Here is a 26592-nt window from a genome sequence, read left to right as displayed (position 1 = left end):
TGCTATGCTGTCAAGTTAAGTTGTTAGTAGTGCGGTACCGTTTGCTCTTGCTAGGACTGGATATACTTATATGCAAGTGCAACTTAACTGGCAATCTCTTAAAAAAAGCTTAACTGTCAATGCGGTGCGAATGAGTAGGAAGGCACCTGTTGACGCCGTTGCACCAGTTGATTGAGATCAAATGATCTTAAGAAATTTTACTACATGCAAACATCCATACACTCACTCCGTTCACTATTATAAGATGTTTTGGGTTTTCTTCTTCTGAAAATGCATGTATACATGTATTTTAGTGTGTAAGTTCATTCATTTTGATTTGTATTACTCTACGTTGAAATATCTAAAACATAGCGAACGGAGAAAGTAGATTATTACTACTTGTATGTTTTTTTAGCACTATTACTCCATCGATCTCCTCATAAAGAAAAATACAGATGGCTTACATCCGTGAGACGACGTGTGTTGCCACTCAAGATAAGATTGTCACATTTGAAGGGGGGCAATTGCACGATGAAAAGCTACAACAGAAAGAGAGGGAAAGGTAGGAGGAGGACAACAATATGAAAGAAAGCGGCAGCATTGTGTGCTTGCGTGAATAGGAACACATACAAGAGGGACCACACACACACCGGAGTAGGAAGAGTGTTGTTGGTGTTCTAAAATCATCAACGACATGCTTCCAAATAGCAGCGATAAATGAGTACCGAGTAGGACTAATGCACCATGCGCACAGCCTTGAACGTACTATTGGCCTGACCAGCCTCTAAAAGATCCAGCAAAAATACATAAACAATAATATTAAATATTCAAACTAATTTTAAAATTCTAATTATCTAGTATATCAAGATAAATATTTAAATAATTATAATTTCGTATTTTATATCACATGTAGATAAAGCTGAGTTATTTCTATCCATCCGTAACGGAGGGAACAGATCACACCTATGCATGTTTTTTTAAAGAAAAGATGATTTTTCAGTTCAGTAGCATGCTTCTCTCGGTTCGGTGTAGCCTGGGCCGTGGGCTGGTCGGACGTATGTAGGCGGTACGGATCAAAGGCCCAACGAAGAGCCCATGTAAGGCCCGGCTATTCCAGAGGCCTCTGCTCATCCTTCTCTTCTCTCCTTCTCCAGACAGGAAAAAAAAACACAAAACTCTTCTCATCTGCCTTTTCTTCTCCGACGATCCGCCGCCCGCCGTCCGCCGTCCACCGTCCGCAGCAGCGAGAGAGAGGCAAGGACGAGACAAGAGGCGACGATGATCTACCGCAACTGGTCCCTGCTCTCGTCCACCGTGGTCATCTGGGGCAGCGTCGCCACCGTCGGCCTCGCCGGGATCTTCCTCTTCGGCGGCAAGGTAACCAGCCCCGCATCCGCAATCACGCCCCGGTTCCCCGCATGTGTCGCCGGATCTGCTCTTCCCCTGCGTTATCTGGATTAGCGCAGATGCGGTTGGATTAATGTGGTCACTTGGGTGATTACAGTATCCCTACTTATGCACGATGGATTGTTTCGTTTCAATTCATGCGGTAGACCAGTCGTTAGTTATCTGAGGACCCCATAGTGTATTGAGCAAGTTGATAACTCTTTGGCTGGCTCAGATATTTGGGTCCAAATCAAAGGAATTCGCAAAAAAAAAAAAAAAGAAGATATTTGGGTCCAAATAACCTGTTCATTGTACAGACATCAAAGGTTTTTTTTTACTAATCGGTGGGTGCCTAGCAGGAGATTGAGTGCCTCATCGGGGCATGAAGCGTGCGATGTCAGATTATGTTATGCAACCTTTACATCTCCTGCGTATTATCGCCATTGATTATAGATTTGAACCTTTTTAGTGATTTTATCTGAGTCAAAAATAATGCACTGCAAACTAGAGTGTTTCGACATTGAGCACCAAACTCAGGAATTAGAATCAGGCGTGTCAGTATTTTAATTCTGCCATTCAATTTATCTGGTGTTTTTATTCAACTTGTTTCATGACATGGTGAGAGGTTGATAAGTCAAATCCCAGAGCTTCAATAAAATAAAAAATACTGTTTCGCTGTTCCCATCTTCAATCGTTTTTGTTTTCTTCTTTCTTTTCTTTTGTGGACCTCTGCAAGATCAGAAATTGATCACTGAATTGATTTATGCACAAAATAGAGAGAAGAATGTTCAAAATAAATTGACCATACCTTTCAAGACGCACAACAACCATTTGATCCGGGCCACCATTCCTAGAAGTGTGCCACATCGATGTCCATATTGCTTGCAGATGGGACATTGGTGGGGGCCCCTTTGATCCCCTCATTTTATAAATTAGTGCAATTCATGTACTTGCTGCGCAATTGATCCCCCTCATTTACAAATTAGTGCAATTGTATGCACACATGGCTTTCCAGGAAGCTGCCACTATCAACAAGTGCATCTTTTGTCTTTGAGATTTAGAACATGCCTAAACCCACTAGCACCAAGGCGATTAACTTGAGAAATGTGCTCATCACTTCTGTCCACTATCAAATCTAGACCCCTTTTTTTCGTTCAGTTCTTTAACGATGTGTGGCAAAATAATCCCTTGCATTTTCTTAGAAATCCTTCTTAAATCCCATTTCACCATCAATTTGTGGTAAATCTTGTAAAAAAAAGTCTGCAAGATTCAGTCCCTTGTATTGTTTCACCCAATTGTTGAATGATTCAGCAAGGTTGTTGATTTTGTAGTCTACCTTGGAATAAGTTGAGAATTGGCTCCTTGACCACAACCTTACGTCGTTCTTCCATAGGTATTCAATTGCTTCTGCTTTTGCTTGTTGTATGGCTCCCATGTGCTTGCTATAGTGATAAGGATTCCACGAATAAGCTGCTGGCCATAGATGTCCATTGAACACCTTCCCATGGAACCTTTTCTTGAAGTTGGCTACCAAATGCATCATGCATTCCTGATGTGCAGCAGTGGGAAACACATCCTGAACTGCACCATCTATGCTCTTCCGTGCATAATTGCAAATAGTGAGCCCCTCTGGAGTGCCAATGGAATGTTTCAGCCTTTCCTCGAACCACAACCAATTATCTGATGTTTCAGAGTGTAATTACCCCAAAATCAACGGGATACATCCAATTGCGGCCGTCTACAACACATGCTGTTATTGCTGTTGCCAGATCCCTTTAAACTTACCTGTTAAAAATGTGCTACCTATGGCCAAGCATGGCCTGCAGCCATGTAAGAATCCATTTACACATAATTTCAATGCAATGAAATAATGAATAGCCTCTTGAAATCTGATAACTCCTGCAATTTCATGGTGATCACTAACAAATACGCTGGCTGGGCAAGATCTATCAATCTCAGCCTTAAAATTGTACAGTTTGTCAAAACTCTCTTCCCAATCACCCTAGAGTGTGCACATAGCAATCTCCTTCCCGTAATACACCCTTTTGGCGCTGACCAAGATCTTGTATTTGTCATGACGCGTTCTTTCAGCTCTTTAGGTCTCACAGTAGCATCCTCTATAAGCCAAGATCTAACCTTTTCAGCTACACATTTGCTGGTTGCATGCTTGATGTCTTTTTCATTCAGTCGTGTACTTCCACAGCTATGATCCATGGTATTTATCTTCACCTGGCCATCACACATTAAAATGCATTGTTTACCAAAGTCATCAATGAAGTCACGGTGGTTAATCGTGTCCGAGTCTAGAACCTTGTTAACACAAAACCCATTCACGTCCTTTCTCATTGTTGTATTAGTGTTTTTTTACTTTCAACAGATATGATGATTTGGCATCTCATTGTTATGAGAGTGCAGTTAGTAGCCGGGCATGAACTTGTGTTATCAATCTGATTATTGAAGTCCTCTTTCAGTAAAACAAGATGTGGTGAAGATATATTGATTAAATATATCATTCAAGTTTTTATCATAAGGCTGAAATTAAATCTGTTTGTTCCTTGACGCTCTATATTACATTCTTTATCTTATCGTATCTACCCTTAAACCTTGAAAGGTTAATTTCTTAAGTCATTTTCCCTTGGAACCAATTAATTGCGGATATGCAGTCACCTGTCCTCCGGTTGTTTTTGTAGCACTGAGGCTAGTGAAGGCATATGCATGGTACTTCTAAAGTATTTTTTTTCTTGGACACTGCCTCGAGTGAGTCTTTTTGTGGTATAGATTGCTGTAATTATTGTATTAAATTTGCAATGTGGGCTCTATCAAGAGCATATTACAGACGATTTGCACAACTTATCTATATTGCTATCGATATTGCTTGATTCTATTTTTTGTTTTTGTTTTTTTGCACATGACTGCTTTCAATCTTTCTTATTTGTTTAGCTTACATTCAAACAGTTATCCAGATTTTGTGAGTTGCTGCACTCTTTTAATTTTATGGACCCACGGTGCAGCATAACAATCTTTCTTTGCATTTTGGCAGGAGAAGTTCCAGGGCTATCTTTCACGTGAAGGTGAGAGGCTGAGGCAGCAGGACAGAGCCATGATGGGCAAGAACTAGTGCAAAGCACAACAAAATTTCACCGTAATCGACGTATCAACATGTGAACTAGACATGGAACTTATCTCCCAGCACTAGAACTTCTCCAATGGATCCTTGTAATGGCTTTTTTTTTTCATTTCCTTGAACAATCTGCCTCTGCAAATAATGTCTGATGCACATGCTTGTGGAGAACTCATTTCGTTCCACAGTGCTGTATAAATGACTGCTGGTATCTCATTGTTTTGTCCTTCTAAAGCCTGTGATTTGTCTAGCATTCTGGGCTGTGGTTGTGTATCAACCAGTGCGCCATGAACTTTGCTGTGATGATCGGACTAAACAAGTCGATACCGTTACAGTCACGTTGTCAAGTCAGGTCTTCTTACCTTTTGTTGGTGCTGTCTGAATGTCTTCGTGCGGATTTGCTGGAACTGCCTGTCCCGACTTTATGACCTTAACATGTAAGGTACCACAGGACGAACCTCTGTTCACATCTACTCCCTCCGTCCTCAAATAAGTGGACATCTAGACTCTAAACTTTGTCAATAAACTTTGTCCACAAAAGAGTGTACTCCTATCTTTCCAATGCAATTTAATTGCTTCTCTCTCATCGCACGGAAATCAAACCCAATAATATTGAGCACATATTTTTCTTGTTTTCTACAAGCACTTAGCTCATTGGAGGTGAAAGAATTAAAGAGGAGAGATGCATGTTCCCAATGTACTTTTCACTCCACCTCATAATTTATCTTAAAAACCCCGCATGTACACTTATTTGTGGACGGAGGGAGTATGTCATCTAATAGGTGTTGCATTTCATTCCGATTCAAATGCCAGGATTATTTTATTCACAGCACAAGTAGAGATGAATTAATTGGCCCATGACAAAGATTCATTTCGGCTCATGGGTGCATATGAACCCACTGTGTGAAAACACATTTCAAAATATCAAAAAATTCTAAAATAAAATTGCGCATGTACATCTAGACATTCTATGCCAGCACACAAGTTTTCAGGGAAAAAGAACATTTATTGTGTCGCGTGTAAAAAAGATAATTTTTTATGTTCTCACATGACTATTTACGGGATTTTTTTTGTATTATTTACACATACCACATAAAATGTTCGTTTCCCCTGAAAACTTCTGTGCGAAATTAGAATGTCTGAATATACACGCGAAATTTTATCTTGAAATTTTTTGACATTTCAATTTTTTTATATTTTATATGATAGATTCATATGCACCTACCTATGTGCCGAAACACCACCTCCCCCATGACAGCGTTACACTCATCTATCTAGGAACCATGTCACTGAACCTCTCCTTCATCCACAGCTATCAACATTGATTCAAAGGCCGCCAAGGCTTTGAGTCTCCAGCGAGTGGAAGTACCGCAGCCGAAGAAGACAAGACAGGTGAGGAGGAGGTTGCACATGTCGACATGGCAGAGACCAGGAGGCTGCACATTGTCATGGCTCTCGTGGTCCACAGGCTACCGCCGCCATCATGACCAGGCGACCTGGAGATCAATGTTGGCTAATAGCATGGTTACTGTTTGTATTTTCTTTCACAGCATGAGGAACCAATTTCTTATGCAGCTAGCGAAAGCTTTGTTAAATCCAAGGATTCATACATGCAGATAATCGAATTCTCTGCAGCCTACGCTAAAAGTGCCCTCTGAAACCTAAATGTTGTTCAGACAGTTTCGACAACTGTTTGGTAGTAATGAATTCAAAGGAAACAGTTCAATTCCCGCTTAAATCAGGAAAAATCAAGACGCCGACAAACAAGGCCTTTACGTTTCAGTGAGCATCATTCCAATCAGTTCACCAATCTTATACCTTAGTTTACATGGAAAAAGAAAGTAGAGCAACGAAGAGGAGCAGAGCAGAGAAGTTCAGACATGCTTACAATGAAGCGCAGTCACTAAAACATCAATACAACAGCAAAACCCAGCAGCACCTCCACAGGGGTCTCTCATCACCTGATCTAGGAAAGAGCCCAATAAGGGGCTGGCAGACGGTGAGGGGAAAAATAGCGGCCCGGGAAGGCAAGTCTGGATTATCCAACAATACTTTACTGAACAACAAACAATAAACATAGGCCATAGGCCACCACGCAATTCTTCGCTTGATACGGACGTGCCTGTGATGACGGCACATATGAACATAGCTGGGCTTGTGCGGCCTCAATACTTTCTTCGCTTGACTTTAAGTAGTATGATGTTCTTCTCAGCTCGGACCTCCAACTAACATCCGCAGCAGTACAGAAGAGCCTCCGAGCTAGTCCACTAGTCTTGTATATGCAGTCCCAGTTGCCAGTTCCGTGGCGTAATTGAACAACAAGGAAGCAGATCACCATCCCGAGTTTACTTCAAGGGGGCAAACAGAATTGATGAGTTGTGCCCACCAAATCCAAATGAGTTTGACAGGGCCACCTTTACTTCACATCTCTCCTTCTTTGATCCCACCAACACGCCGACGTCCTGTGGTCAAGATTGAGATCAGGACATTCATTGGATGGAATGAGCTCTAAATATTGCGGTAAAATCTGTTATTTCATATCTAGCTTATTTTGTGCAAGCCTTAATCTATTTAAGATATATACCAACCAAATAACAATAAATATCGTCAAAAGGGAAGATCTATAGTGGAAAACTTATAATTTCCAACAAGCTTACCACTATTTTTTCTGGGTTTTCCAAATTCAGATTTGGATGGACCCAACCAGTTCTTATAGCCTGCAATGAACACAACAAAGATTGATGAGTAATATAGCCATGATGATCTGAAAACGTTCGCATTAACACCAATGCATTGCTCTGGCATGGTGACATTCATTTTCGCTAGCAGAAAGTTATTGCAACAAGTAAGCAGGTGAGTTGACTATATGGAAGTGAAATGCAAGTGGAAATGTTCAGATTACAAATGATGGATGTGTACAAGTTCATATTTGTTAATATGCACAACAATGGGAGTAACACTAAAATGAATGATGCTTATAAATCTTATCGAAAAAGTTGGAGAAGTATAGTAGTATCATGTGGAATAGAAGTTGTTGCTCGACACTTAACTTTCACTTGCTACTTGATAACTTTTGTTCTCATACAGATCCAGTTCAAATGTCCTATGTTAGTGATCAACGATATAGGAGAGGGCTATGCAGATTGTCTAGTCTTGCTAAATAACCTGGTTATATATGCCCCATTTCTCTAACTTTTAACAGATGTAGACCAAGCAGACAAGTGCGGAGCATTACTTTTCTACAACTGCTACCAATTGAACTAGAGATCACCATATTGGATCAATACTCGGAAAGATATAATTAATGTGAAGAAATCATTCAAAACTCCATAATGGTAATAATCCATAGTATAGTCCAGAAATATGACTTCCTTACCTGTATAGAAGCAACAGCTTCTATTCCACCAGCTGCTCCTATAAGATGCCCGGTCATTGATTTTGTTGAGTTCACCCTTAGCTGCACAAAAATAATATATATAATTTGTTTGATTTGATTTACGAAATTTCTCAAACATTCTGGCATCAGGTAATATATACACCTCAGGGTTCTGGCCAAAGCAACGAACGATGGCTTCATACTCCTTCAAATCGCCTGATTGTGTAGATGTTGCATGGGCATTCACATAGTTAATTTCTTCCCTTGTTACCCCTGAATCAGCCAGTGCCTTCTCAATGCAGAGAGTGATCCCCGTTCCTGATATGGAGTAAATGGAAATGTTGGCAGGGCTCATATTTAGGTAATGAAACAGAAGAGCACGGCAAAGTTCGAATGTGCATTTCACCTTCAGGATGTGGCTCAGTCATGTGATACGCATCGCATGTGAAGCTTCCACCAAGAAATTCAGCGTATATCGTTGCACCTCTTTGCTGCAGAACATTTGCACATACCAGAAAGTGTTGAACAGTTGAACATTAGTACCAAGTCAATCAGCTGAACAAAAAACAAGGAACAGATCTACATGAAAGGGGTCAATGGAACTGTATGTGGAGAACCTTAGCATGCTCAAGTTCTTCCAATACTAGAACACCTGCCCCTTCTCCCATAACGAAACCATCACGGCCCTGCAAAAGGTACACTTTAAATTTGGCAAAATGCAAAAACTAAGCCATTAAGTTCAATTTCAGAAAATCCCAAAAGCTAGCAAAGTGCTGGTGTGTTTGGACATGTGAAACAATGATAGTTACAAGAGTAACAAATCAGTGAAATTTCCTCCACAAATTGATCTTGCAAACTAAGACAGAACCGGCCAATGTGTATGAAACAAATCGTTTAGCAACATTGAACAACAGATTTTGCAAAGCAAAGTACACTAACCATATCCCAGGGCCGGGAAGCTTTTGTTGGGTCACTGTTCCTCTGTGAAAGAGCTCTGCAGGCAACAAAACCTCCCAATCCTGCATGTAATAGTTTAAAGGTTCAAAACTGCCAAGTGGAAAATTAAAAGAAACAACGACAATGTTGGAATTAGAAATTATGCTTCCTAGCTTTAACTCTTATCAGGATCACATACCAATTGGGATGAGTGGCGCATCAGAACCACCACAGAGCATGACATCCTGGAATGTTAGAAACAATATCAGACAAGATGTTACTCCCTCGTAGATCCTACAAAGAAGGAAGTTACTTACTGCTTCCCCTCTTCTGATATGGTTTGCTGCATTGAGGATACAGAAGTTACTGGTGGCACAAGCAGTGGAAATAGAATAATTTGGCCCCATCCATCCCTATGCATCACAGATAATATGAGCCATCAACTACAATTGTTATCCTTTTTCTATTTGAGAATAATAACTATAGTCGTTTTAAGCATGCATGAAAGGACATTGTATATTACCAGATCCATTGCAAGTATTGCAGAACCCATATTAGTAGTTGCAAAGGGAACACAAAATGGGTTCATTTTCCTGTAAGACACCCTCAGCGCTTCAATGGCGTCATTGAATACCTGCATGATATCATACCGTAACTTGTATGAATATCGAAAACAGGCATCTGTAGAAGTACTCATCGTTTTACAGATATGACTATACTAGTATAGTACTATAGTATGGGAATTCACACCTTCATGCCGCCCATCGCAGAGCCAATAAGAACCCCACATCTGGTTTTATCCAACTCATTCCTGACTTCTTCAGTGAGCCCACCGTTTTCCAATGCCTTCTTACCAGCAGTAATCAAATACAACATGAACTTGTCCATCCTCTTAGCTAGCTTGGGTGCAACCCAACCATCGGTAGAAAATGATTTGATTTCTCCTGCAATTCTCTGTACAAAAACCCACATGTCAAACCCTGGATGAAAATATCCATCATGATTGCAACAGTGATCCTGCTCCATTGCACATAAATGGAACCGTCAGCCAAGTATTACCGTGGGGAATTTGGAGCAGTCAAAAGTCTCAATCTCGCTTATTCCACTATTGCCGTTCAGAAGGTTGCTGTAAAACTCATCAGGATCATGGCCCAGTGGCGTCACTACACCCATGCCAGTGACAACCACCCTCCTTTGTTTAACATCAGGTCTCTTCTTCTCGACGATTACCCTTTCAGGCTGCAAAGCAACAGCCATGGCCATTCCTGCAAATTGCAATGAATTTCATTTAGAGCCCTGTCTACTTTTAAAAGACCATTTCTGCTTTAGTCAGCACATGTAACAAAAACCAGCGGACCTAGTTAGACAAGTAACATTCTCCACAGAGATACTGTCAAGCGCCTCATTTGACATTACATGCCACATCCCACTCATACACAACTTAACTTCATGCTATAAGAAGAAAATAGTCGATAGTTTTCAGGTTTTCAAAGTCTTTCATGCACCTCTTGACTAATGGCCTCAATATTCGTACTAGTGCAGCCCATTCTTTATACACTCAGGTCAATACTCAAAAACATATGGTCAAGAGTAAGAATCGTGTAGCCTGTGCTAATAAGAACATAAAACAAGCATAGCCAGCCAAGCTAAATCAAAACAATGCTGATTGTTGAGGCAGTCAATTCACCAGAATCGTGTGAATTCAAGTCATAAGCATGTAAGCTGACAGCGAGATCAAAGGCACACATGAGCCACTGATAGACAACTTAATTCATGCAGAAGAAGAAAAATATTGTAGGATTACAGTTGGTTTGCTGATTGGTGGATAATCAGTATTATGTTTCTATGGCTAATTTTCGGAGTTTTTTTTGGAGTCTTTCACACGCTTTCAGACAATGGACTTAATTTTTACACTAACTAATGCAAGCTCATTCTGTCCCTAGTCAAGGGCCCAAATCCTGCGGGCGCGTTGTGCTTGTACGAAGTGCAAACAAGCAGAGCCAGCCAAGATAAAGGAAAACAATGTCGATGCAGCCGATTCAGCACAAACGTGTGAATCCTGACAGCGATACCAAAAACCCCACATGAACCACTGCACCAAGATCCTTGGCACAAAACAGGAATAATCTCCCCTCTCCCCTTATCATGACGAGTGTACACGCACAATGTGACGCCGAGAACGGGATAAAACCCGCACCTTGACCACGGGCGATACAACCGATGCTCTGGAAATTTACTCGGATTCGCGTGCGATGGTGAAGCAAGAGTAACAAGAGACAAATGCGGGATTTAGGGTGACTTGGCATCTCACCAGAGCGCGCCGAGCTGTGGCGCCTGGCCCCGATGGGGCGGCGGTCGCGGCGCGGGCCGAACATGGAGGCGCCGGAGCCGCCATCAAGGCACTGCGTCTGGCGGTGCTGGTGGCTGCGGCTCTCCTCCGCGCCGCAGTCGGCGTGCGAGCCCGCGGCGACGAGCCACGTGCAGAGCGGTGGCGCAGCTGCCGCCATTGTCCGTCCCCCCCTCCGGCGATGCCTGGCACCCGCTCGCGGCTTCGCGGATCCCCGGAACGGCGAAGGAGACGCGAGGTGCTGAGATTCCGCGCGGAAACAGAGCCGCGCCGGGACGTCGGAGACAAGAACGGAGGAGAGACGAGATGCGGGGGCGAGGGGCCGCGATTGGAGGAAGTTGGCGGCGCGACGCGGAGCAGGGAGCAGCACGGCGATCTCAGAAGGAGAGGAGGAGGATTGCCTGGCGTGTCGAGGGGGCGGGAGCCGACATTGGCAGGTGCTCGAGGGACGGGAGCGAGGTGTGAAGTGGAGGCTGGCTGTGGTGTGGTGTTCCGGAGGAGGAAGAGGAGGGAGGGGGTTGGGGAGTTTAATATAGGAGGAGGAGAAAATTTGGAGATTTTTTTGGGGTTTTCTTCTCCCATTTTTTCAAGTTCTTCCACTTTCTTATTCTATACATTATCAGGTAAGACTTTATTATTTTATTTATATAAATCATTTTAGTTGTTTGTTTCCAAAAAGAAACAAGAAATACGCACATTGTTCACACTTCACACGCACCATATTTACACCACGACGGGCGTTAATAGTGTGTTTCTTCTACACACAGTCGTGGCAATATTGAAAAAAATCACACCGAGAGTGCTCCATGTATGGGACCTCTCGTTCACGAAATCACTTGGTTTCCTCCCTCGAGAGTGGTGTTTGTTCTACGGGACCTCTCATGCACGAAATTACTAGGTTTCTTGGCGTGCCAATTCATTTCAGATTCGTGAAACTCGGCGGGGGGTGGGTGAAACCTAGCGGCATAGATCTCAAACCATGAAACGTGATAAATTTGATGGCACAAGCATGCACGGGACAAAAGGAACCCCCCCGCGCCCTGCCCTAGTTGGAGTGGTACGTGTTAGCCAACTTAACATCATGCGAACATGTATCTTTGATAATTACAACACACACCATTAACCATAGAGATTGAATCAAAATATTTAAATTAATTGAGAAAAAATAAGCTCTCTATCACCGCTTTGCCAAAGGTTGTGAACGCATATGCTTTCTCTGTTCACTAATATAAAATACTTTGACAAATTAAATTAGCTTGCCGAAACATCTTGTATCAGTGAGCGAAGGGGTATCAATTTATATATAAAAGGCATCTAAACTTGCAGAAATACACTTGTGAACCCATGTACATATGCTCCTGCCACCACAAAAAATAATTAAAAATGTCAAAAAGTTCCAACAAAAATTTCTATGTGCACAGGCTAAGTTTCGTGGACAAACAACTTTTTTGTGTGTCCTCCTATGCAAAAAAAAAAGATAAAGAAATGTTTCATGAATAGTCTTTTTAAGCACCGAATTTTGTTTTTTAAATTATAATACAAAATATATCAATTTTTTTGAAACGACTTTGTGAGCACATAGAACGTCTAGAACGTCAGGATATACATGCTACTTTTCTTGTCGATTTTTTTTAGCATTTTAAAATAAATTTAAAATGCATTTCAAAATTCAGGAGCATATATACCTGAGTGAAAAAAAACGCCTTGTCCCAAAACTTGGAACATCTTTGCAAATCCATGGTCGGGTTGATGTAACAAATTAAGAAGCTGGTGACGAGAGTGGGACCCCAGCATGGCAAAAGAATATATGCAAGTGTCAGTGACTTGGGGGTTTGTTTCTCATGAACTAAAATAATTGTTTTCCTCTGGTTGGTGAGATTGCGAGAGAGTGATTGCGTGCGGGTGATGCAGCGGGGGCGGGGCAGATTTCGTTTTGTTCTAGTCAAGCCTGAAGACATTGCCCACAGGGAGCAACGTTGTCTTCTTTCGTTTGAGAGAGAGATGCTGTGGTGGGGGCTGTGATTTAGACTCTGTTGCCATGGCTTTATCTTTGGCATTTTACTTGGTGAGAAGATGGATGGATGGCGATACTCGACTCGTTTATTTTTCCACCGGAACAACGCTCGATAAGTCGATATGATAGTATAGAGGGATGTGCTACAGGACGAAGGATGTATGCATTGACCCATGTTTCAGTGACGGAGCTGGTATACAACCATTGGCTGCAAATGAACCTATTTTTTTCTTTTTTACCAAATCATTGATTAAATATGTACTGTCATTGACTTCAGTGAAAGTTTTACCATAAGCAATAGAGATGAACCCAATCGGGATACCCTGCTCTAGCTTCGCCACGGAGATGTTCTCATCATGATCTCATGTATTGTAGCTGTGGCCGCACCGGATCGGGCGGCGGAGACCGGTGTCGCGTGTCTTTTTACGCCAAACAATTTTTATACTGCTGCATTTGCTGCCCATCATTTTAATCTTAATTTCCTATGCTCCCTCTGATATATAATAAATATTGTTGATTTAGTACAAAGTTGTATTAAATCAGTGGATAGTTATTAATAAAGTCTAAAAACTCATAGATTCAGTGTATTTACAGTAAAATCTATGTATTTGGACTTGATGAATGATCATGCGAAGTTTCTTCGCAAGTATCTATGTAAACTGAAAATCTCCATAAAGAATAATTTTTTATGTGGTTCCTACGTAGCAAAGTGTTGTTAACTAAGGATAACTTGGCGAAGCGGAATTGAAATGGATGTCAGAAGTGTTGTTTTTGTGATTCAGATGAGACTGTTGAGCATATATTTTTTGCATCTCCTTTTGTAAAAAGTTGTTTGGCGTATAGTTTATTTAACCTATAATATTCCACCACCTACTAATATTACTAATATGTTTGGTAGGTTAAACAAGGTGGATACAAAGGATAAAGCTAGTATACACGTCTTAGCTTTATGTTGGTCCATTTGGACTTGCGAAAAATGATATTATCTTTAACAAGTAGAAGGGTACAAATTATTTTGTACGTTATTCGTCGAGCTGCACACTAGATTATGTTATGGGCTTTCCTATTCCCCTAAGATCAGTAGAAGCATATGGTTACTGGATGCAACCGTCTAATGATGGTTGCACATGACTTCTTTTTCTAGGCTACTAGTAGAACTAAGAATGGATAGCTTTATGATACTTCTCATTTTTCTTTGGTTGATACATGTCTCAACTTTATCTGGTTGTTAAATATAGGATTTTAAATAACTCATACATTAAAATAAATGAAGCCATCGTGTGCATCTACTGATGATGCTAGGATTTCACTCCCATTTTTTTAAAAAAAAGTGAAGTGTGGATTTTTTTTTTGAGAACGAAGTGAAGTGTGGATGCATACGTGTTCGTGCTGATGGGCCTGTGAGCCATGCACCAGCGGGCTTATGGGCCTATGGTTCACCCACTTATCACATCGGCTGTCCTTAATTTGGTGAACCTACTGACTGACTGCACAGCGTTTTTTCCTCCATGGAATTCAAGCAGCATACTGTACATATAGATGATGAAATAGACGGTATGCACGTGGTAAGATTACGGATGACAGCCTTGGCAGTAATTTCGTGCGAGAGAGACGGAATGGCCACCACCTAAAACCCACCAATTATGAGTGCCTTTCCAACTCTCTCAGCAACAGCAAAAATGGTGAGATGATTAAGGTCAATCTCGAGTAATGGTGGTTCAATGCCAATATCCACATTGATGGGACTGTACTGCACTGGTATTCAGCATCAATTGACAGATTGACGATTCCCCTCAAGCACACATATGGACATATATATGGTAGGATGGCTAGGAGCTCCGAGGCTATGGCAGTTAACACGCAGGAACAGGTATCATTCCATTGACGTACGCGAGCCGAATCAATGCCCGCGCGGATCGACGGATCGAGTAGCTAGGCGCGGCGTGCTGGTACAACAGTGCCAGTGCATGTAATCTCCTTTCATTGGAAGAAAACCTAATGTATAGTGTCCGGCGTGTTGTGTGTCAATTAAACGGCATTCAATCGTCCCTGGCATCTTCTTGCACATTGAATCGCAGCTAGCAGGGGGGGCCTGGCGACAGGGGTCCTCCACTCCAAAGGTACGCAGGGAGTTTGTTTGGCAGAGGGCACGAGCACGACGACGACGACGACGACGACCTGGGAGCTTCAGAGCAGCTAGGGGCAGGCAGCAGTGCAGCATGGACAGGCAATAACTGCAACACGAGCATGGGTTTCCTTTCCTCTCTTTTGCGGAGCCCCGGCCGGCACCTCACATGGCACGTACGCCGCGCCACGAGCGGAATTCACAGTCTGCACCCCATAGGATCGATCGGTAGGCCGGTGCTTCAATGCCAATGCAAGCAGAAGCTCAGCTTTGGCCGTCGAAGTGATCCGATGTGGTATCGCTATGGATCTTAGAGCATCCCCACTCGTTGGCGCTCCCCACGCCCAAATCCGGAGAAATTTTCGTCCGGATTGGAGGAAGGTTTGGCGTGGGGGGCAGTAGTTTCCCAGCCGCGTGCCCAGGCGAAGTCGACGATGCGAATTTAAAAAACGGAAACTTGACAAACTTCGGCTAAATTCGGGTGAATATAGACTAAATTTAATGATATTTAGACTAAAACGGGCGGAGTTCATACATAGAGGCCGAATTCGACTATATTTCGAATTCGGCAAGGTGAATTCAAACGCTAATTTTAAAACACGGCGCTCTACATGCCCAAATGGCGGTAGAACACCGTGCTCGCCGTCGCCGTCCGGATGGAAGGCTGTTCTCGGATGACGAGGGCGCCGCTGCTGCGCCCTCTGGTCGCCGGCGGAGACGCTGGCTCCTTCTTGACGCGCACCGGCGTCGAAGGCGACGACGTCTCCTCCCTCTTCACCGGCGCCAAGGATGACCTTGACGCCGATCCGGAAGACGACGAGCTGGCAGGCATGCGCCGTGGCTGCCAGACGCTTCCCCGACGGCGGCTCGCCGATGCCCTCGATGCCGATAGAGGGGGCATCGTGAGCACCGGGGAGTTGCCGCCCTCGATGTGCTCGACGACGGCCTCGAGTGTCCGGCCCGGCGCGCTCCACCACCGTCGGCGGCCCGCGGCGTTGTTGCGCGCAGGCGGAGGCGGCGGGCCGTCGTAGGCCGCCAGCTCCCGCTCCCACCGCCGCAGGAAGTACGAGTTCCACGCCGTGTAGTTGTCGGGGTGGTGGCGTGGCTCGGCGCGTTCCTCGTCCGTCAAGGTCATCCGCGCCTCCTCGATGGCGACGTCGAGGGCGTGGCCCCGAGGCGGCGGCGGGATTGGTACGCCGCCAGCACTAAGCCGCCACCCGCCGCCGGAGGCCTCGTGTCCGGCGGGCAGGGGTACCCCGCCTGGTGGAGGAGGTGCCCCTCCCACGCGTGCAGCGACCGGCGGGGGAAGCCGTTGTTGGCTGCGCCGTCGTCGTCGTAGAACGCCATCTTGAGAGTAGAGGGAGAGTGGAGGGAGAGTGAAGCACGGGGTACGCCTCGCGGCGAGCGGACCGGCGTATATAGGCGTGGCTGGCGCGGGGATTAAATGCCGCGTGGATTGCGACGCGTCCGCGGCGAGCTGGCCCGGCGGCCTTTAGTGCGCGCGGAAGACGATGCGTGCGCGGAAGACGACGACATTAACTCGCCGCGTGGCCGGCGAATGCATCCGGCGGCAGGCTTTACAAAGCGCGGAAGACGATGCGATGAGGACGACGATCGGTTTCTCTCGCCGACAAGTTGGGGCCACCAGACGCGCGGGAAGTTTCCTCGCCGTTTCGCGCGCTTTCGTTTCGTCCGGAGTCCCCGAGCGCTCCCCGGGGGGCCGGGGATGTCGTGGGATCGCCGGATGGATTTAGGCCCAAATCCGGACGAAAACAAGGAACCGGGGGCGCGACTGGGCCGAATTTCGCCGTCCGGATGGAAAAAACGCTCGCCGGGGGCCTGTTCGGGGGACGAGTGGAGATGCTCTTAATCGGAGACGAGGCCGACCGCATTCAATTCGCTCCGGCTGCTGCTACAATCGCCTACTGTGCGTCCATCACCAACGTGTGATACGGCCTCGCCTCCGCTGTGAGTTCGTGGAGGGAGGAGTCTCTGCGACGGATGAAGTAGGACGGGCACGCGTGGTGGCCTGCGTTGCTTGCCGGACCGGCCGGAACTGTGTCTGAAAATATCGGCCGTAGCATGTGTCATTTGCTTGGGCTTGCAAGGTAGCTACAGGCGCATATAGCATATTGAAGTTTTGAGGGTAAATTTTCCTTCCGTGAGCGCATTTGCTTGGGCTTAACATGAAACGTACGTGATGTGGCCCTTCGTGGTTCACAATGGAAAACGCTGACGTTCCTCCGGAGGAACAGCGTTCTGATCCTCCGGACGCGTCGCCAGACGCGTGTCCCTGTGGGGTTCACACTATCTCTTCCCTGACTTAGCTCTTTCTTTCCCAACGAGACCGCTATCTCTTCCCTGACTTAGCTCTTTCTTCCCCAACGAGACCGCTATCTCTTCCCTGACTTCCGGCGACGCAACTCCGATTCCTCGCAGACTCCTCCGCGCCCCCTGCTGATTCCCACACGCTGCCGTTCCTCCGTCGCCGGAAGTCGGCCAGCTGCTCCCTCTCTCGCCGCACGACGGCCTGCTCCTCCTCACCTCGCCGGAAGTCGGCCTGCTCCCTCTCTCGCCGCACGACGGCCTGCTCCTCCTCACCTTGAAGCGGCTGGCGGCGGCGCTGCTACAAGCCGCCGCCGGCGTTGCTACAACCTCCTGGCGCCGCTGCTACAACCGCCTAGCACCACTGCTACAATCCACCGGCGGCGCTGCTACAATCAGGCGATGCCGCTGCTACAACCGCCCGGCGGCGCTGCTACGAGCAGGCGACGCCGCTGCTACAACCTCCCGGCGGCGCTGCTCCCATGAGCGGTCGGCGTTGCTCCCATAGGCCGGTGCCGTTTCTACTCTAGGCCGCCGACGTTGCTGCCATAGGGCGGATGCATTGCTACTCTAGGCCATCGCCGTTGGTACTCTAGGCCGACGACACTGCTACCATAGGCCAGCGGCACTGCTACTCTAGGCTGTGGGCGTTGCTACTCGAGGTCGCCGGCGCTGCTGCAAGCGGCCGGCGATGTTGCTGCAAACGACCACGCCGGCGTCTTCTTCGGCTTCGGCAAAATCTGTTGGTGCTTTGAGAGGCGGCGGTGGTGCGGCGAGCCGTGGCCGAAGGTGCTGCGGGCGACGGCGCTGCCGGCGACAATAGCGATGATGCGAGCGGCAAGCGGCAAGCGGAAGTGCTACTAGGCCTTGCCGGAGGTGCTACGAGCGATGGCGGTGACGGTACTGCGAGCAGGCGGAGTAGCGGCAGCGTCGGCAGCGCAGCAGTCACGCCAGACTTCTGTTATTTTTTTCCGGTAGAATTGGAGCACGATGCGCTGGGTCCACCCACGTGGTGAGAGATGGACAAACATGTATATGCGTGTTGTAATTGGCGTATCCGACGAACGAAATCGCATGGTTGACCGCATCTAACGGCTAGCTAGGTGGGGGATCGGATGTTTAATCCCCCGGGGGACGCTCAGCAGTCCCCGTTCACAATCTGGTTGATCTCTCGGTCTAGAAACCGGTTTGGAAAAGTATAGATACACACCACAAAATGTTACACAAACAAACAAGGGAGTATGATGCAGACAGCATATTCCCCCTCAAAAAAAAAGTTAGAGGTGATGTGAGACTAGGAGACTTGAGCATGAATTTCGGATGTGGGATGGTTCTATTGGCGTCAATTGGCATTTGTATACAAAGATATTTGCAATTCAATATTGCCCAACGTGTGTTTCATATGCAAGGCATCTACTCACCATGTGGATGAGACGAAGGCCTCACCAGATGGTAAAATACATTGGAAAGGGGAGCACGTGGTCTTGACTTTTACAACACATTGAAAGACCTAAAGTGGCGATAACCCTAGTTCCTTCAACAAAAAATATGGCATTGTAGTGGTGGAAGGATGACAATTTACTAGAGAGTAGTTGTACTCTAAATTTTCCAAGATCTACAAGACTAATTGGTCACTGCAAGTTATTATTGGAAAAGAAACGTATCATGCTATATTAGATTTAGAATCAAGTGTTTATGTTCTGTCTAAAGAATTATATGATTTGCTCAATCTTGATGAGAAAATGGAAAAGTGCGATATTGATCTCTTACTTGCTGATGATTCTACTAAGCATGCATTAGGTAGAATTGATAATATTATGATTGAATTACATATGACATTTCTCCATGTTGATTTTATTGTTATGGACATGGGGAGCAAAACCTATAGTCCTATAATCCTTGGTATACCATTTTGAGAACAACAAGTGTTGTCATTGATTTCAAAGAAGGAAATGTCAAGTTTCAGTTTCCACACAAGAAGTGTATGAAACATTTTCCAATGAAGAATATTATAGTACAGAGGCACAAGTATCCTCATGACACTTCCTCATCATGAAGAAATAATGTATGAAGTCTAACCATATGGCTATAACTTTAGGGGGGGGGGGGGGGGGGGGGGGCAACCCAGTGTTTTTGTTTCCTTTTATTCTCTTGCTCTTGCAAGAGAGTTTTCTTTTGTGTTCTTTTTGTAGAAAGATATTTTGTTTTATTTTGTTCTCTATAGTTAGTAATAAAGTGCCAATTTTTACGCATCGTAGATGTTTTAAAGTTATAAAACATATGAGGAGTTATTGAATTATGCACGCTGTTGTTGAGTGCGCGATTTTTCTAATTTTTTTGGTAGCTCCTAAAATCCCGAAAAAATATTTAAGCTGCAATTTTACGTCCTCCGTAAGCACAAAAATCAGAAAAAAAATCGTGACATGTTTAAGGGGTCGAAATGAAGTCGTTACACTGTTGTTGTTTTTTCTGTCTTTTGTTGTTCTAAGCATTCTTTTGAGCTTCAATTTGATTCTTTATGAGTCCTTTGATTTTTTTTGAATGATAGAAACTTAATACGCTCTCTGGATATCAAGTACCAAAATTTTGGAGGTTTTATGGCAGCATGCATATTATCTTTTGTGCCCACTAATGTCATCCACTCAGAAAAGAGACTGGAAAGAGTTTTGTGGTGAAGTTTTTTCACAAGAAGGAAGGACTATCAAACAAGGAGTCATTCAAGTAATGTTCAACACCATAAGCTTAGGATTCCCCCATAGCACCCCACTGAACATATGAAACTCTTGGTTTGCACACCTTTTAACTTTATATTTTGGGCACCATTCTACTTTTGCATAAACTTGGAGCGTCTATGTTTAGTTTTTATGTTTTTTTTGCAATTTTGTTTTGAATAAAGAGACCACCACCTGTAGGTATTCTTAGTGAATATTAATGAGCTACTGGAATAAAAAAAAGTTAAGTTTGGATGATAGTAAAAGAAAGGGGTAAAGGGATTAAAAGTGCTACATAAAAAGCTATGCATGTTGCTACATTTGGTTGTATTGTTTATACTTGAGATCAATGGTAGTATAAGTGTAATGCATGGTGGTATAACATCATGAAGGTTTACTTTAAGTCTTATTTTTTATATTAGTAAATGTGTAAGTACTATGTACACTTCTGCATTACATTTTCCTATAGTGGCCAATTTTCTCCTCATGCTAGCCTTTCACTATAACAAGCGGTGTTTGTTTTGCAAACTCCTTGAGCAAAAGTTATTACTAATATTATACTTGAGTTCACCATACCTACATATTATTCAGCATGTGTTGTGTTTGTTTGTTTCAAAATCATCTCTTTGTGTATGATCAAAGCTCATGGGGAAGTAGGCAGTGGGGGTCATCCACGAACTTGAAGCATCACAACCCTTGTAGGTTAGAAAAAAAGAGTTGCACACAAAAAAAATGAGGTAAAAACCCTCCAACCAAGGGTGGAAAGTTAGGATTAAAAAAACAAAAGTCAAAAGAAAAATAAACATAAAAAAGCAAACAAATAGGTATGAAAAGGAGAAAGAATGTAGCATTTGTATGAATAAGTGCAATCAAATAAGCGGCGTCCCTGGAGAGAAAAAAAAAGCAAAAAGTGTCAATGAAAATAAATAAGTTAAGTGCTAAATAAAGATGTATATATGATAGGGGCAATGGGATCACACACTTGCCATCCGTTGACATGAGCTGCATATCCCAAAATACCATTGTTTATTTTCGTTCTAGTATATTTATCTTAATTTGAAGATTTAGCACATGCTACGTATCAATTCCTTCTGAGTCAAAGGAATCTATTCTGACCCAAGTTAGAAACAATTCCTTACATAAGCTTGCTTATAGACATTCTTGCTTAATTGTGCATATTACTTCATGCATTTAGTTCTATGCAAGCTTTGCTTATCCTCTTACATTCATAAAGTACATGTCACTGAAACATTATGTTATGAGTACTTGCTATTCTTGTTTTGATTATAAATGATACTACTCTCCGAAACAATGTTCATAACTTCAATAAGTATCAAGTAACAACAAACTCCAAGGTCTATGTTTAGTTTTTATCACCTTTATGCTCAAGGACGAGCATAGGTTAAGCTTGGGGATCTTGATGCATGTAAAATGCATATATGAACTTTGTAGTTAATTGTCATATATTCCAACATATTTGCATGTTATAAGATATCATATTCATGTTTCGTGCATTTTTAAGTTTCACGGACCTTGCGGAACTCAAACGGAGCGAGGATTTTTCCGGAGTCAATATTTTCCAGGAGACAAAATATGAGAAGAAGAAGTACCAGAGAGGGCCCACGAGGCCCGAATGAGCACAAGTGGCACGGGGCCCTCCCTAGGCCGCGCCACTATGTTTTTTCCCTACTCGATCATTCGCAGCCGTCCGTTTCGATCTCAGACTGACGGGCTTGACCTAAAAAACCACTGTATATAGACCCCCCAAGGTCGTTTCACTTTTTCATATGTCTTTTTGAATTCTTATTTAAAAGTAACCTCATTTTCTTCCTATGGAGTTCATAGATAGTCTCAAGTGAAACGACTACCCACTCCAGGATATGTTGTCCTGGCATAAACACCATTTGAGTAGGTCTAGAGCTAGCAATCCATGTCGATTTGTTAGAGTGAGAGCTTGCGAGCTTGTTACTCTTGGATGGTGTACCTCCTAGAAGGCTTGGTAGTTATTACCCTGGTGATCTCTTCGTGGATATTGTGAATAGGTTGGTCCTCTCCTTCGTGGAGTTCATGAAGTGGTTGTGGAGCTTGACATCTCTGGAGTGGAGGAATAAGGTACCCATAGTGATTGAGCCCTAAATTCGTGGAGGTGGCTTAAGGAGAAGAAGGTGAGCATGTGTTGGCATTCAAAGAAATATGTGGTTACCACCACCTCTCCAACGGGGATTAGTTTACTTGCGAGGTAGTGAACATCGGGATAAGTCTTGACTTTGTGTGCCTCTCCCTTCACCCAAGTTCATTCTCTATTGTGCTTTTTTATGTTGTGATAACCTTTTTATTGAAGTACTTTATCTTCGTATATGTTATTTATCACTTAGGTTATTAAAATTCTTATATATATCTTATGAACGTCTTGTTTATCCTAAGTCGTCGGTACACTTCTTGTGTAGCCTAGCATATTTAGGATTTATGTTTGAAATCTAAAAGAGTATTTTGTTATTTATCCAAGCCAATTTTGTAATATTTTAAAAGGATGTTCATTTTTGACCCCTCTAAGCGACTTTTAGGTACTTTTTGCACGTTCACATTGATGATGAACACTATAGTGATGATGAGGGAAGGAGTGACACTCCTAGTTTTATTGCGCTATCAAGAACTAAGTCTAATGCGAGGAAGACGGAGAATGAGGGGCTGAAGAAGGGACGGGACAATGCTCACAAGGAATCACCGGACAACATGATATGGAAGAAATGAGCTTGTTACCAAGAGGAATGACTGGAATATCAAAGATACCAACGAGAGGAGGGATATCATGGAGGAAAGGAGGTAGGGCAGAGCTGGAGCTCGAGTCACCTTGACGCACCACTTTACTATGGAAAAATTGAGCAAAAATCTACTAATTGTGACATGGGCCCAATGATTGCAATGGAGCCTTATGTGACATTCACCGGATGGGTGTAATAGACGGCTCTTGTAAAATTGATGTAAATTGGGGATTTATATGCTTTGGGAACTCCAGTTTAGTATGCTTGTTTTTATTCATGTTTTTGTTATGGACTTTCATTTGTATTCATGAGACACTATGCTTGAGGTTTTAGGCTTAGATTTGACTCAAAATTCAAAACTTTTGGATTTTAAATGTATTGGAAATGTGTATGACATGAATATGGAAGTTTCAATTATCATATTATTATGTCATGAAAGTTCACTTCGAAAGTTCGGACTATATATGCACGATGAGTTGAGAACTAGAAGCACATCGACTTATGCGTAATCAATTTTTGATAAGATGTTGTAGAAGGGTAACATATCTTTTGTAGCAATCTTCATTCTTCTTTTCTCATACTTCATTTTAGGTACCTAGAAATGGATAGATTGTTGAAAATGCTCTCGCTAGCACACTTCTAAGGATGGCAATTTTACCCACGGTTACTGGTAGCGTACCTGCATGGTTTGGGTATGTGCATGCTTTTATACCCATGAGTTGTACACATACCCTACCCGTGAAGTTACGAATAGGATATGAGTATAGCCTTATACCGTGGGTATATTGATATCCTACCCACATGTGGACTTATGTAGGCAAATAGTCAAGTTATTGAGTTTAAAAACCGATGTTAAGTTGTCATCAATTGTTAAATGTTGGAGATATGCTCAAGAGGCAATAATAAGATGGTTATTATAATATATCTTTGTGTTTATTATAATGTTTGCATACCATGCTATAATTGTATTAACCGAAACATTGATACATGTGTGTAATGTAAACAATAAGGAGTCCCTAGTAAGTCTCTTGTATAACTAGCTTGTTGATTAATGGATGATCATGGTTTCGTGATCATGAACATTGGATGTTATTAATAACAAGGTTATGTCATTAGGTGAATGATATAATGGACACACACCCAAATGAGCGTAGCATAAGATCAAGTCATTATGTTCAATTTGCTATAAGCTTTCGATACATAGTTGCCTAGTCCTTCAACCATGAGATCATGTACATCACTTACACCGGAAGGGTACTTTGATTACATCAAACGCCATTGCGTAAATGGGTGGTTATAAAGATGGGATTAAGTATATGGAAAGTGTGAGTTGAGGCATATGGATCAATAGTGGGATTTGTCCATCCTGATGATGGATAGATATACTCTGGGCCCTCTCGGTGGAATGTCATCTGATTAGCTTGCAAGCATATGATTGGATCATAAGAGATGACATACCATGGTACGAGTAAAGAGTACTTGTCAGTAACAAGGTTGAACAAGGTATGGAGATACCGATGATCAAACCTCGGACAAGTAAAATATCACGTGACAAAGAGAATTGGCATCGTATGTAAATGGTTCAATCGATCACTAAGTCATCGTTGAATATGTGGGAGCCATTATGGATCTCCAGATCCCGCTATTGGTTATTGCTCGGAGAGGAGTCTCGACCATGTGTGCATAGTTCGCGAACCGTAGGGTGACGCGCTTAAGGTTCGATGTCGCATGAGTAGATTCGGAATATGGTATGGAGACGAAGTTTGTTCAGAGTCTCGGATGGGATCCAGGACATCACGAGGAGGTCCGGAATGGTCCGGAGAATAAGATTCATATAAGGAAAGTTGATTTCTAGGTTTCGGAAAAGTTCGGGATATTTCCGGTGAAAGACCGGGAAGGTTCTAGAAGGTTCCGAGGGTCCCACCAGTGGGCCCACGACCCTAGGAGGCCTAGCACGGGCCGAGGGGATGCTCCCTAGCCTAATGGGCCAGGGGCACATGTCCCTCAAGGCCCAGGCCGGCCAACCCTGGGGTTTTCCCCAAAACCCTAGGGGGGATCAACTTGGGGGGGGGGGGGGAAGAATTCCCCCTCCCCCTTTGGCCGCCGGCCCTAGATGGGTTTGGGGCATTGGGGGCCACCCAAACCGACCTCCCCCCCTATATAAAGAGGGGAGGGGGCAGGGGCGTTCACCTCTTCAGACCTAGCTCTGGCCGCCCCCCTCTCTCCTCCATAGTGCTATACCGGTTTGGCGAAGCCCTGCAGTTTTTCTCCTCCACCACCACCACCACGCCGTCATGCTGCTGGGATTCCGTGGAGATCTACCACACCTCCGCTGCCCGCTGGAACGGGGAGAGGATGGGCTTCATCGACACCGTACGCGCGACCGAGTACGGAAGTGCTGCCGGATTGCAGCACTGGGGATGATCGTCTACACCAACAACGAGATCTAATCTCGTAGGCTTTGGAAATCTTCGAGGGTTAGTCTCATATCAATCTCGTTGCTTAGATCTTGTAGATTATATCTTGGGTGTTCCATAGATTAGATCTTGGATTTATTCGTCTTGCGGTAAGAAATTTTTTGTTTTCTATGCTACGAACCCCATCAGTGGTATCAGAGCCATGTCTATGCATAGATCTGTTGCACGAGTAGAACACAATGGTTTTGTGGGCATTGATGCTTTTGTTGCTTTAGTTTGTGTACTTTGCATCTTGCGGGATGGTGGGATGAAGCGGCCCGGGCTAACTTTACATGACCGCGTCTCATGAGACTTGCTCCACGCTTGACATGCAACTTGTATTGCATAAGTGGCTTTGCGGGTGTCTGTCTCTCCCACCATAGTGAAGATCCAATTTACTCTTTCTATTGACAACACTAGTATCACCGTTGTGGTTCATGTTCGTAGGTAGATTGGATCTTACTCGAAAACCCTAAACCACGTAAAATATGCAAACCAATTAGAGGCGTCTAACTTGTTTTTGCAGGGTTTGGTGATGTGATATGGCCATGATGTGATGATGATTATATTTGATGTATGAGATGTTCATTATTGTATTATGGCAACCGGCAGGAGCCTAATGGTTGTCTTTAAATTTGTTAAGACCTGCATGTCTATTCATCATGTAATAGCTTTATTTCAAGTAGTTGTTATAGTAGCTATAAGTGATGGACAACCATGAAGCGGCGACATGGACCTTGGTGCAATGCTGGTGATGATGGAGATCATGTTCGTGTGCTTTGGAGATGGAGATCAAAAGCACAAGAAGAAAGGCCATATCATATCACATATTATGAATTGCATGTGATGTTAATCCTTTATGCATCTTATCTTGCTTAGATCGCGACGGTAGCATTATAAGATGATCCCTCACATTAATATCAAGATAATAAAGTGTTCTCCCCTCGTATGCACCGTTGCTACAGTTCGTCGTTTTGAAGCATCTCGTGATGATCGGATGTGATAGACTCTACGTTCACATACAACGGGTGTAAGCCATGTTTGCACACGCGGA

The 26592-nt window shown here is 43.8% G+C and overlaps 2 protein-coding genes across 2 annotated transcripts; one reads left to right on the top strand and one right to left on the bottom strand.

The window, feature by feature from the left end:
* Positions 1-1130: 1130 nt before the first annotated feature.
* LOC127332673 (succinate dehydrogenase subunit 8A, mitochondrial) lies at positions 1131-4702 on the top strand. The gene is made up of 2 exons (XM_051358996.2): positions 1131-1356; positions 4406-4702. The coding sequence occupies exons 1-2, from the start codon at positions 1258-1260 to the stop codon at positions 4481-4483; spliced, it is 177 nt and encodes a 58-aa protein (XP_051214956.1). The 5' UTR covers positions 1131-1257; the 3' UTR covers positions 4484-4702.
* Positions 4703-6257: 1555 nt separating this feature from the next.
* On the bottom strand, positions 6258-11658 carry LOC127332670 (3-oxoacyl-[acyl-carrier-protein] synthase II, chloroplastic). Its single transcript, XM_051358989.2, has 13 exons — positions 11110-11658; positions 9858-10063; positions 9549-9752; positions 9322-9432; positions 9116-9211; positions 8998-9043; positions 8802-8881; positions 8480-8548; positions 8269-8353; positions 8026-8180; positions 7863-7943; positions 7144-7203; positions 6258-6948 (listed from the first exon to the last, which is right to left on the bottom strand). Exons 1-13 carry the CDS (start codon positions 11303-11305, stop codon positions 6832-6834), a joined length of 1506 nt encoding a protein of 501 aa, XP_051214949.1. The 5' UTR covers positions 11306-11658; the 3' UTR covers positions 6258-6831.
* Between the last annotated feature and the right edge of the window lie 14934 nt (positions 11659-26592).

Source organism: Lolium perenne, chromosome 2 (genome assembly GCF_019359855.2).
Source record: "Lolium perenne isolate Kyuss_39 chromosome 2, Kyuss_2.0, whole genome shotgun sequence".
In the NCBI taxonomy this organism is placed as follows: domain Eukaryota; kingdom Viridiplantae; phylum Streptophyta; class Magnoliopsida; order Poales; family Poaceae; genus Lolium; species Lolium perenne.
Note: the sequence above shows the minus strand (reverse complement) of the source record. Positions and strands in the feature narration are given on the sequence as shown.